We start from the raw sequence: 13578 nt of genomic DNA on the forward strand, positions 1-13578 counted from the left end.
TCCAAAACCTTGATCTTTTCTACCCCCGCTAATTTCACCCCAATTCCACTTTTTTGAAATACCAACTTCTGTCCTGGAAGTCCTTGGTGTCCTTGTGTTTTATATTTCTCCCCCCCCCCCTTCCCACGCCTCCTCCCCCCAAGCCCTCTCCCTCCCACACATCTCCCTGCTCTCAAATGTTGTGTTTGTGTGCTTCCCCTTCTCTCCCCATCTTGTCTTCCGCTCCCTCTTTTTATATATTTTGTTTGTCTGGTTGATTTGTTTGTGAAGTAAATGTTAGCTCTTTGACGAGCCTCGATTCAGTATACCAAAAAAAAACAAAAAAAAAACGTCATGTCGGGGTATGCTCTGCAGGTTGGTCGGAGCGATGAAGAGAAGGCCAAGTTCTGGTGTGCTATAGAGAAGCTGATGGAAAACATGAAAGATGAGGAAGTTGTTGTGGTAGGAGGAGACCTAAATGGACATGTGGGAAGGAGTATGGATGGTTTGAGGGAGTTCATGGGGGTTACGGATATTGTGTGAGAAATGGAGAAGGTGAAAGGATTTTGGAGTTTGCTGATGGAGCTGGTTTGTTGATTTGTAATACTCAGTTCCAGAAAGCGGATAATAAGCTTGTCAGGTGGGTCAACGACAACCATTGACCACCTGATGGTGCGTAGGAGAGACAGGGAGAACCTCCGGGACACAAAGGTGATCCCAGGGGAGGAGGCTGTTTCACAGCACCACTTGGTTGTCTGCAACATAAGGGTGAAAGGTGCGAGGAGAGCTCGACGTGTGAAGTACCTACCGAGAATGAAGGTGTGGAGGTTGAAAGAGGTGACAATGAGGGAGGCAATAAAAGAGAGGCTGAGTATGGTAGAGGATGATGTGCTTGAGCTTGTAAGTGGTTGGATGTTAATGAAAGATAGTCTGTTGGGAGCCGTTGGTGAGGTATATGGATGGACAAAAGACCCACCGAGGCACTCGGAAACATGGTGGTGGGATGATGAAGTTGGAAAGAGGATTGACGGGAAGAGGAAGAAGTTCAAATAGTGGCAGAAGGTGAAGGGTACGGGGGCAGAAGAGGCAGATCATGAAAGTTATAAGGCAGCCAAGAAGGCTGCAAAGAAAGAGGTAGCAAAGGCGCAGGAGGGATATAGGAAAATGATCGGACAACGCTTGGATTCGGAAGAGGGTCAGAAAGCGATATTCAGGATTGCAAAGCAGATAGCGAAAGAGAGGTGTGAGGTGATGGGGGTGAGTTGCTTGAAGGATGAAGTGGAACAAATTGTTGTGGACCCAGATGGAATTAAAGGAAGATGGAAGAGATATATGGAAATACTGTTGAATGCAAGGAATGAATGGGATGGCAACATGGAGAGTAACCCAGTTTTAGGACCGGCAGAGAAGACAACTGAGAAGGAAGTTGCGGAAGCGATAAAAGCAATGAAGAGTAGAAAAGCGGGAGGGCCGACGGGAGTTGTGTGAGATATGTTGAAGGCAGTGGGAAGTTGGGGTGTGAAGAGAATGACAGAGATCTATAATCTGGTGGTGAAAGAAGGCCGCATTCCAGTGAATTGGGAACTGAGTACCCTCGTCCCTCCATACAAGGGGAAAGGTGACCCTCTGGACTGTGGCTCATGGAGAGCGATAAAGTTATTAGAGCATGGAATGAAGGTATTGGAAAGGGTGTTGGAGAAGAGGATAAGCAACAAAGTGAAGATCGACGAAATGCAGGTTGGTTTTATGCCAGGAAGAGGAACGACAGACGTGATTTTTATTGCAAGACAGTTGCAGGAGAAGTACATGGAGAAGAGGAAGAAGTTGTTTCTTGGGTTTGTTGATCTTGTTACGTGGTCCCCTCGGTGAATACCTGGTCTCGGTGACCCCCGGACCGTGAGAGGAACTTCGCCAGAAAGCTGTATTATATATGCGCTTTCGCCACGCAATCCATATGAATTTCACCCAAGAGACAACTGATGTTCAAGGATATATTCCAATGGTAATGATACCATACAATTTCAATGACACAACCACGGAGATTTTCCCCGAGCAATCAACAATACACAACCATCAACAATTCTCAATCCACAATCAATTCCCTATGATTAAGATGGCCATCTTATATATGTGTGTCCCGGTGAGTACTCACGACCCCCTTTTGGTCTCGGTCCCGCACAATGTCTCTGGGCCCCTCCTGACCAAGATGATGGTCGGCGTCGCCGCACTCGGACGGTTGAACGAACCCCGGGTGGACGTGTTTCCACCGGGCAGGTATCGTACCGCTACCAGGCACCCCGGCTGCAGCCCCTCGTGGCCACGCGAAGCGGGTACGGGAAAGCAAGCCAAAAGCCCCACGCCGCTTGCAAGGCGTGTTAGGCCCCAACGGGCGACCCGTACGCGTCTTTTTAGACGGTGTCGCGAACGGCGCCAAACGCTGGGTCGGTGCACGGCCACACGACAGTTTGACGTCCACCGGGCAGGTATCCGTCCCGGTAACTCCTCTCGCCAGACAGGCTCGGGAACGCCGCTTTTCCACACGGCTCAATCAATCCCCCCTTTTGTCGGAGCGGGGCGAGGAAGAAGAAGACCCGTCCTTTTTCCTCGTGTCTTTTCCTCTTCCGTTTCCGGTCACTTCCGTTTCCGGCCACTATTTCAGAAGGGCTCCTGACCCTCCAACCACAACAACCCTTAATATACTACACACGGATAAGCCAAGACCTGAATGGTAATTCATATACATTCACATAAATATGTAACACTCCCCCCCCTTCAAGAAAGAAAGTTTGAACCCAGCGAAAACTTTCTTTGCCGGCCAATTTGGAGAAACAAACCAGATAACTCAACCCCCCCATATTATCAGTTCCCCCCCGGGCACAGTTATTACTTAAAAATAAAGCAACCAAAATTTCACCACCACCCCTCCAGATTACTCACTCTGGACTAAGCACCAGCAACGACATTGTCCCTGCCAAATCAAACTCCATCTCATGACCCTCTGACTTTGACCGTCAGTTTCTTGTGAATGAAGGTTAAGGGGTTGATCAAAGATCCAAAGTTAAGCCACTCGATGATGCCTTTAGGAACGGAGAGTTCACGGTTAGTCCGTGCAGGAAAGTTCTCTACATGGGCGCCTTGAGGAACGTGGAGTTCACGGTTAGTCCGTGCATGAAAGTTCACTACATGGACGCCTTTAGGAACGGCGTTCACGGTTAATCCGTGTAGGAATCTTGGCTCGGCGGCTCCGCCGCATTCAGTGCTTCAACTTCTCAGAACTTCCCTAATACTTAGGGTGGGACCACTTGTCCCTGTAGTCCCCTGAATAGCGGTCTCCTTCTCGGCCACAACTTTGCCAATCCTTCCTTCGGGAGCGGCCGTAACTCAGGGAGCCTCCATAATAATATTGATTGCGGCCACCACCAAAACTACCGCCCAGTTGTCCTCTCCTGCAGACCTCTCGACGCCTACGAAATGCCTTCCCTACTGTTATGGTCCGACCCTCCAAATCCTTGCCATTCCAATTCTTCTCTGCCTCTCTGGCGTCTTTTGTGCTGGCAAACGTGACAAAGCCGAACCCTCTTGACTGTTGCGTTTCCCAGTCTCTTACCAACCGCACTTCCACCAGCGGCCCATATCTGTTGAAGACAGAGGTCAGAACTTCTTCCTCTGTTTTGAAGTTCAGTCCCCCTACAAATAACTTGGCCCTTTTGTCGCCATCCCGAGCTGGTGTGGCGTTATTTTCCCTGCTGGGCTCTTTACCAACCCTCAGGTTACCATAAACTTGACCCCCGGCCAAATCATTCCCGATAACCACAGATACACCCTCTACAGGAAGCGTGGCTTGTAAACCGACGGTGACCGGTCCTGACACCAACTCGGACTCCAAATGGATGACATGAAGGGGAGCACTAACACCGCCCCCGATCCCCTGTAAACGAACACTATCCCCCGTTGCCGTCTCCTCGGACCATGGCAAAATGCCTTCAAGCATTAAAGATTGATGTGCCCCTGTGTCCCTCAATATCCTAACCGGTTTCCGGTTAGTCGAGGCTCCATCCCGTGACACAAACCCCTCTGAAATAAATGGTTGGTAACCCTTTTGATGGCGATTTCTCACAATGGCCATTGCGTTTGGAGTCGTAGTAGTCGGACTCTGCTCTGGGTCTTCGCTTTTCATGCGGTAACAACTGGACATCAAGTGTCCAGGTTTCTTGCAAAAAGCGCAAGTAGGCCCGGAGGAAAAACTCGTGGTCTGCCTCGGGCCCCCCGAACTATAAGTTTGTCTTGGGCCCGCATCCCTCTGATTTCGAACAGGTGGGGTATCATAGTTGTCCCCATAATCATCTCGAGGCCGCCGCCATGTATGGTCGTTCTCCGCACCTGCTGTTCCATAACTCCCCTGCTGAAGTCTAGGCGAGGAGTTAGGTTTGTGGACCCCTATTCGGTGGGTTAAGGCATAATAATCTGCCATGGTGGCTGCGTCCCACAACTTTGGTACTTTCTTTTCCTGCAGGTACACTTTGATGTCCTCGTGGACACACTGCTGGAATTCCTCCACCAGGATCAAGTCCCGCAATGTTTCGAAGTCTTTCCCGACTCCTTTTGACTCACACCACCGATCAAACATGTTTTCTTTCACTCTGGCAAACTCCACATGGGTCTCACTCTCCCTCTTCCTGGCATTCCTGAATTTTTGCCTGTAAGCTTCCGGAACCAACTCATAGGCTTTGAGGATGTGCGTCTTCAGTACCTCATAATCTGAACATTGGTCCATTGGTAGCGCCGAATAAATTTCCTGAGCTTTCCCCACCAGCACACTTTGCACGAGTATGGTCCAGGCCTCCTCCGGCCAGTTTAATTGTCGAGCCACTTTCTCAAAGTGTGGAAAAAATTTCGCGACTTCCTTTTCACTGAACGGTGGAACCAGCCTCACATGTCTGCCCACATCCCAGGTTTTCTGGTTAGGTGTCGACCCCGTCAGCAAGGGTGGTGCCTCTCCCCGTTCTCTCATTAACTCCAGCTCCTTGAATTTGATTTCTTGCTGAAGCTCCATGTCACGTTCCTTTAATTCCCTTTCCGCTTTTCTCTCCTCTGCTTCGAGGTCCCTTGCAGCTCTCCTCTCCTCTGCTTTTCTCCCTTCTAACCTTTCCTGGAGTTCTCGTTCCACTCTCCTTTCCTCTGCTTGTTTCTCTTCTCTCCTCGCTTCTGCTTTCCTTTCTTCTTCTGCTCTTTCCTTTTCTGCTTTCCTTTCTTCTTCTGCTAACCTTTCCTGGAGTTCTCGTTCCACTCTCCTTTCCTCTGCTTGTTTCTCTTCTCTCCTCGCTTCTGCTTTCCTTTCTTCTTCTTTTAACCTTTCCTGGAGTTCTCGTTCCACTCTCCTTTCCTCTGCTTGTTTCTCTTCTCTCCTCGCTTCTGCTTTCCTTTCTTCTTCTTTTAACCTTTCCTGGAGTTCTCGTTCCACTCTCCTTTCCTCTGCTTGCTTCTCTTCTCTCCTCTCTTCTGCTTTCCTTTATTCTTCTGCTCTTTCCTTTTCTGCTTTCCTTTCTTCTTCTTTAATCCGTTCCTGGCTCCGTAATTGCAACTCCAGTTTCCGGAGCTCAACATCTTCTGGTTCTTCGGGTAGCCACTCCCAGGCTAACTCGTCCCATGTTCCTAATCCCACCATAGATTGTATCACCGTGGCCTGCAACTCTGCCTTCCTCAAATTAGTTCGGACCTCCAAGTTAAAATGTTTGGCCAATTTCAAGAGGTCCGACTTTAGCAACGCTCGGAACTGTGCCTCACTCGGGGTTACCCCAAAGTTCTGTGCCACAAACGCCATGGTGTCTATCGTTAACACCTGTTAACCTTCACCCAAGACTTTACCCCAATTTCTCAAAAATTTTTTACCAATTAATAATTAATTAATAAATTTTAATTAATAAAATATTATTATTTTATTATGTTATACAATTTTAGATCCCGGACGTAGACCCAATTGCGAAACCGCAAATCGTAATGTGGACGAGCCCCCAATTCTGTTACGTGGTCCCCTCGGTGAATACCTGGTCTCGGTGACCCCCGGACCGTGAGAGGAACTTCGCCAGAAAGCTGTATTATATATGCGCTTTCGCCACGCAATCCATATGAATTTCACCCAAGAGACAACTGATGTTCAAGGATATATTCCAATGGTAATGATACCATACAATTTCAATGACACAACCACGGAGATTTTCCCCGAGCAATCAACAATACACAACCATCAACAATTCTCAATCCACAATCAATTCCCTATGATTAAGATGGCCATCTTATATATGTGTGTCCTGGTGAGTACTCACGACCCCCTTTTGGTCTCGGTCCCGCACAATGTCTCTGGGCCCCTCCTGACCAAGATGATGGTCGGCGTCGCCGCCCTCGGACGGTTGAACGAACCCCGGGTGGACGTGTTTCCACCGGGCAGGTATCGTACCGCTACCAGGCACCCCGGCTGCAGCCCCTCGTGGCCACGCGAAGCGGGTACGGGAAAGCAAGCCAAAAGCCCCACGCCGCTTGCAAGGCGTGTTAGGCCCCAACGGGCGACACGTACGCGTCTTTTTAGACGGTGTCGCGAACGGCGCCAAACGCTGGGTCGGTGCACGGCCACACGACAGTTTGACGTCCACCGGGCAGGTATCCGTCCCGGTAACTCCTCTCGCCAGACAGGCTCGGGAACGCCGCTTTTCCACACGGCTCAATCAATCCCCCCTTTTGTCGGAGCGGGGCGAGGAAGAAGAAGACCCGTCCTTTTTCCTCGTGTCTTTTCCTCTTCCGTTTCCGGTCACTTCCGTTTCCGGCCACTATTTCAGAAGGGCTCCTGACCCTCCAACCACAACAACCCTTAATATACTACACACGGATAAGCCAAGACCTGAATGGTAATTCACATACATTCACATAAATATGTAACAATCTGGAGAAAGCATTCAATGGGGTTCCACGTGAAGTAGTGATGTGGGCATTGAGGAAGTTAGGAGTGGAGGAATGGTTGATCAGAGTAGTGATGACAATGTACGAGAGACTGCACACAGCCGTAAGGAAGAAGGATGGGAACAGTGGTGAGTTTGAGGTGAAGGTGGGAGTGCATCAGGGGTTGGTACTCAGCCCACTACTATTTGTAGCTGTGATGGAGGTGCTGGCTCGGAACGTAAAGGAGGGTTTAACATGGGAGTTATTGTATGCAGATGATCTGGTGTTGATTGGGGAGAGTATGGATTGACTGAAGGAGAAGATGAACAAGTGGAAGGAATGTATTGAGGCAAAAGGTCTGAAGGTGAATATCGGAAAGATGAAGGTGATGGCAAGTGGTAAAGCATGTGGTGAGGTGGAACGAACTGGAAGTGGCTGAGTGCTGTGTGCAGGAAGGGTGTCGGAGTGAACTCCATTCAATGTACAATGTGCGCTGAGTTGGTTCATCAAAAATGTAGTGGTCTGAGAGGGTCATTAACCAGTGTGGCAGCTACATTCAAATGTAAGTTGTGCAGAGAAGGAGCTACAGAGGGAGGAAATGTTGAGTTGGATCTTGGAGACGGCGTGAAGCTGGAAGGTGTGAAAACATTTTGCTACCTCTGAGACATGCTGAATGGAGTAGGTGGATCAGACTCGGCGATGGTTGCTCGTGAGATGTGCATGGAAGAAGTTACGGGAACTGAGTGGCGTGCTGACGAGGAGGGGTGTGTGCTGCAAAGGTGTATGCTGCATGAGTGAGAAGTGTTATGATTTATGGGAGCGAGACATGGGTAATGAATATAGAGCAGCAACAAAGGCTGGAAAGGGTGGAAATGCGAATGGTTCAGTGGATGTGTGGAGTATCATTGAGAGAGAGGAAGACAAATGATGAATTGTGAAAGATGATGTGAAGAGAAACAGGTTGAGATGGTTTGGTCATGTGTTGAGAAAGGATGAAAGTGACTGGTTGAGAAGAGTGATGGAAATGAATGTAAAAGGAAGTAGAGGACAGGGAAGAGCGAGAAAGACTTAGGTAAAGATGGTCGAAGAAGAAATGCGGGCAAGGGGGTTAACAAGCGCAGATGTAGAAAATAGGGCAAAATGGAGAAGATTGTCATGGGGCCCGCAAGGCGAACCCCCGCTCTCGCAGGGAAAATGGCCTTAAAATGACTGTTGTTGTTGTTGTATTCAAGTTGGCATTAATGTGATTGGTTGGTGGTTGTTTGGATAAGCAGTGCAGTGTGGTGGAATCGGTTGTGGATGACAGTTTGAATATTTGAATGGCAGTTTGAGTCGATGGTTGGATGGACGTGCTGTGTCATGGACATGTCTGTCGAGTGGAGTATTTATCGCATCGTATATTGTCATATAAAAGTGATTTATGATTTAAGTTCTTCATTTGTGTTAATATTTTTCAATAAAATTAGTAATTATTTAAGTTTGAATGAGGATATTGCATTGCTGTGTTGACTAACTGTCTGGACACAACTTTGAGGTTGATGTTGAGTAATTTGCTGATGTGGACCTGCAGTCAGGGTTGTGGATCCACTGTTTGGAGAGGTTCTGGGCTGAAAGGATCGAAACCTCGATGAAAAATGGTGCACCGCTGATGATCCAGGCAGTTGGAAAACCAGTCAATTGATTTTTGGTTGAGGTAATAACTTCAAATTTAAAATAGCTTTTACAAGTACTTACAAGAACATAATATATCTATGTATGTGTGTTTGTTTTGGTGTGTTTATACGTACATGTGTATGCATAGGTATGTGTTTATATTGTGTTGTGAATTTGGGGCAGGGGGAATATCTAGATCCAGGTAGATCTGCATATGTAGGTGCTCCGATGATCGTGATAGAAGAACCATCTCGATGTACAGTAAGTCAGGGACCTGTAGCCCGGATGTCGGATAAGTTGGATATTTGTCCCTGTTACGAGGGGGCGCGGCATGCTAACTAGTTCAGGGATTATGGGTAAAATTCCCTTGTATGTCATCCCCCCTGTCGCTATCCCGTTGTCCCTTTTGGCACCACACCATATAGACAGTGGGCCCAGAAATCAATATCCCTTCAGATTTGTGATTCCATGACCTACATCTGAGGTGGGAGGGAAAATGGTGGCAAATGATAGCCGATCGGGCCAAGAACAACATACTCTTTTTCACACGCACAAATCTTGCGCATGCGCGAAAACCGACCGCTCAAATTTTTCGTACATACATACATGTACTAATGCATACGATGTGTACGTTATATCCATGTACATGTACATTATCTCACAAAATAACACTTAGAACTCGAAATAGAATGAGATAACATGAAATCATGCAATAGACCAGTTTGCAAACACATTCAAATTTCTCGCCAATGACTGCAAAGATTGCTCGAGGTTTGCCTGACAGAGCGGCAACTAATGTCTTCAAACTGAAATGTGTGCAAAAAATTTGAATTTTCGTATTTTTTCTTTTGAAATTCAATTGCTTGTAGACTAGTCTATTGGGTTGGAAAGAGTATTAACTAACCCACCTGTAAGTGGGTGTTGGGGGGGGGTGGGGGGGGGGAGAGGTAAACGCCACAGGTTACTCCAGTGCCACTGGTAACTCCACTTAATCATCCCTATCATCGTCATCTATGCTTAAACAGTTACTTCTGGCACATTTGCACATCTTCATCCATGATACAACAGTTACATACATTGCTGGCACACTTGGACAGTTCAGGGAGGGGGGGGGGGGGGGTGGTACTCATACGTGACAGGTTATTCCAGTGCTACTGCTAACTCCAGTTCATTGTCACTATCAGCTATCATCATCATTGTCTCATCGATGCTACAACAGTTATTTCTGGCACACTTGCCCAGTTCCGGGGGTGTACTCACACATGACAGGTTTTTGTATACTGAATCGAGGCTCGTGAAAGAGCTGACATTTACTTCACAAACAAATCAACCAGACAAACAAAATATATAAAAACAGGGAGCGGAAGACAAGAGAATGGGAAGTACACAAACACTTGAGAGCACACAACATTTAAGAGCAGGGAGATGTGTGGGAGGGAGAGGGCTTGGGGGGAGGAGGCGTGGGAAGGGGGGGGGGGGGGGGGAGAAGTATAAAACACAAGGACACCAAGGACTTCCAGGACAGAAGTTGGTATTTCAAAAAGTGGAATTGGGGTGAAATTAGCGGGGGTAGAAAAGATCAAGGTTTTGGATGGGGGAAGATAAGAGATGGTGGTGAACAGCTGTTTTAAAGACCTGGAGGGTGGAGTGGGATTGAAGAGAGTGAGGGAGTTTGTTCCAGAGGCGGGAGAAAAGGGGAATGAAGGAGTGAAGGTGAGCAGAGAGTCTTGATTTTGGCAGTTTAACCATAAGAGGGTTGCAGGCAGATCTTGTGCGACCTGTAGGAATATTTGCGGGACAGAGCCCAGAGAGCTGGGGGGCAAGGCCATAGAGGAGTCGGTAGAAGACGGAAAGACCACCAACCTGTCTGCGGTGAGTGAGAGGCCCTTGGAGTTTGCTTCATCGCGGGAGATTCCAATGATTCTGAATGCTTTGCTTTCAACAGCGTGAAGACGAGCTAGGTGTGAGGAAGGAGCACCAGCCCAGAGGGGAGAGCAGTATTCCATTGAGCTGCGGATGAAAGCCTTGTACGTGGTGAGGAGCTCAGGTGTGCCAAGGAAGGACTTCGCACGACAGAGGATGCCCAGTCGGCGACTGGCTTTGGAGACCAGATTTGAAATGTGGTTTTCCCAGGAAAGATCATGGCAGATAGTGAGACCCAAAAGTTTGAGTGACAGAACTTCTTGGAGAGGATTATTCAGAAAGTAGATGGGAGGGTTGTCCAGTCGGTCTTTTCGGAGAGACATCGTAAGAGTGTGAGATTTGTCAGGATTGAAAGACATGTTCCACTTGTTTGCCCAGTCTGTGATTTTGTCCAGGTCTGCAGAGAGTGAGGAGGCTGCAGACTGCCGATCTGAGGGATGAAGAATGGAGCGACAGAGAGTAGAGTCATCAGCAAAGAGATAGAGAGGATTTTCAAGAGAGTCGGAGAGATCATTGATGAAGACCAGAAAAAGCACAGGGCCCCGAACACTGCCTTGGGGAACTCCAGCCTGAACAGGAAGAGGAGATGAGAGAAACCCATTCAGGGCCACACGTTGACTACGACTAGAGAGGAAGTCCGCCAGCCATGCGTGGAGATTTCCATGGATACCAACAGAGGTGAGTTTGGTGAGCAGAGCGGGGTGCCAGACCGTATCGAAGGCACGTGATATGTCAAGGGAGACAGCTCTAATTTCCTGTTAGGCATTGAGGACCTCCATCCATTGCTGAGAAAGCAGTAGCAGCATGTCCAGAGTAGAGTGACCAGGTCTGAAACCAAATTGATGATCAGAGATCAAGCCATTGGAGAAGAGGAAAGATTTCATATCTGAAGCAATGATGGATTCCATGACTTTACTGATAATTGAGAGAAGGCTGATTGGTCTGTAGTTGCTGGGATCTGTTTTTGCACCTTTTTTGTGCAAAGCGGTGATGTTGGCAGATTTCCAAGCAGATGGCAGATGACCTTGAGCAAAAGAGAGTGTGAAGAGAACAGAGAGAGGGAGTGAAAGAGCGGAAGAACAAGATTTTGGGACCCGTGGGCTGATGCCGTCAGGTCCAGTTGCAGAATCAGTCGAGGGTTGACAGAAACTTTTCCACCTTGTCAGGAGGAAAGGACACAGAGTCCAGGAGCAGCTGGGTACGACTGGGTACGGTGGGTACAGAGAGGGATGGGTTTGGGACACAGGATTTAGAGGCAAACACAGAGTTGAGGCATTCAGCTTTTTCACGCGCGGAGTCAGCCGTGTGGCCGTTTGAGGTGAGGGAGGGGATGGAGGGGGAACAAACACCAGAAACAGATTTGACCAGATGCCACCAGGATTTGGAAGAGGGAGACAGATAAGAGAGTTCTGTTCTGAGAACGGAGAGATATTGTTTCCTGGCTCTCCTGAGGGTGGACACACACTTGTTTCGGGCTTTGTGAAAGGAAATGAGATTTCCTTCCGTTGGATTTGCTTTCCAGGAGACGAAAGCAAGTTGTTTCTGGGCAATAGCCTCACCACAAGATTCCGTGTACCATGGATGGGAGGAAGGGTATGACAACTGAAGACGAGATGGGATAAATCTGTGCATGAGAGAGAGCAGTTTACTTTGGAAGAATTCCCAGGATGAGTTGATGTCAGAGGCGGTAGAGATGGGAGACCAGTCCAGATGATTGATGGCTGCTTGAAGACCATGCCAGTTGGCCTGAGTGAAATGCCAGACTCGTCGATGCCGAGGAGGCTCTCTGAGAATGGTCAGAGAGATGTCCACTTTAACAAGCACATGATCAGATGAGCCGATTGGAGCAGAAGAAGAGCAGCAGACATTTTCAGGGAAGTTAGTCATAACCAAGTCCAGAAGAGAAGATGCTCCGTTGATTGAGATCCGGGTCGGGAAATTGACAGATTGTGTCAGTCCCAGTGAGTCACAGAAGTCCTTTGCTGAAGAGCCATGGCTGGTGAGAGAGGTACCCACACCCAGCCAACTGGCATGGTGACAATTGAAATCACCACATATGAGGAAGAGAGAGTTGGGATGGAGGTTACTCCAATTACTGGTACATCTGTGTCGTTTTCAGTTGTTGAGTCTGTTTCACTTCGAGTAGTGTGTGTTGCCTCTTGAAGTACTTTTTTTCCTCCACAAGAACAGACGTAGGAATGTCATTTACGGAGACAATGTCACCATGTGACCTCATATGAGGAGTGATGAAGCAAAGTTGAGGGAATTTCTTGATCAGCCTCTGTTTTAGATACCCTGTCTTATATGACCGTGCATCAACTCCATGAGTTTCCTTTATCTGCTTGATGAACAATTCATTAAGCTTTTTGAGTCTCATTATCTCCTTGTTCTTGATGATTCGGGTCTCCACTGTCTTGGAGAAGACCTCAAAGGCTTGAGAATACGACGTTTCACCAGTGTTGTCTGCTCTGGCTGGCTTTGTTAAGTAACGGGTGAAATCACGGCAGCATGAGGTATGATACCTCACCTCGATGGCCACACAATGTTGGTCTTTTATCTGCATGAGCAGTGCTTCATTCCCACTGTCTGCTGCTGCTTGCTTCAAATGTACTGCATCTGCAGTAGAACATCTGACGAGGCTCTCTCTTTTTCTGTTGCCGGTGACTCTGCACACCACAGTTTTTTCCTTCTGACACAGAATACAAATGTTTGGCAAAACATACTTCGACCTACCGGGCACTGAAGGTCGATCAAAACTGGAGCGAAGAACCCGTCTCTTTTTTGCTGGTGGTACATCTTCTTCAACAGTTTTTCCACCATTGTCATCTTGGGATGTGGATGCTGTAGAATAAATAAACAAAGATAAAAAGTATCAACACACACAGAAAAAATATTGAAAATGGAAACCCCTTAAAACCAAACAAAGGGCCCTACCTTAGTATATAGGCAATCAGCATTTAGTCCTGAGCGTGCTGACATTCGACGGTTACTTTTGTACATATAAGAGCTTGAAAAAGTTGAAGGGTAATTGTCAGGTAATGTGATGCGCAGTGGGGACTAGGTTTATGTGTCTCATCAGCAAATTATCATGGA

The 13578-nt window shown here is 47.8% G+C and overlaps 2 protein-coding genes across 6 annotated transcripts in view; both read right to left on the reverse strand.

The window, feature by feature from the left end:
- Positions 1 to 13578, reverse strand: part of LOC137427366 (uncharacterized) — a 420191-nt gene that overhangs the window by 329176 nt on the left and 77437 nt on the right. The gene's annotated exons all lie outside the window — the stretch shown is intronic.
- LOC137427379 (uncharacterized) overlaps positions 1 to 13578 on the reverse strand; it is a 79753-nt gene that overhangs the window by 20536 nt on the left and 45639 nt on the right. For all 4 annotated transcript variants that reach the window (XM_078778359.1, XM_078778360.1, XM_078778363.1 and 1 more), the window contains one exon: positions 13219 to 13326. Coding sequence is in view for 2 of the 4 variants with exons in the window: in XM_078778363.1 (XP_078634489.1) it covers positions 13219 to 13326 (108 nt within the window). In the remaining 2 variants the exon portion in view is untranslated. The remainder of the gene's footprint in view (positions 1 to 13218; positions 13327 to 13578) is intronic.

Source organism: Myxine glutinosa, chromosome 5 (genome assembly GCF_964187855.1).
Source record: "Myxine glutinosa chromosome 5, kmMyxGlut1.1, whole genome shotgun sequence".
In the NCBI taxonomy this organism is placed as follows: domain Eukaryota; kingdom Metazoa; phylum Chordata; class Myxini; order Myxiniformes; family Myxinidae; genus Myxine; species Myxine glutinosa.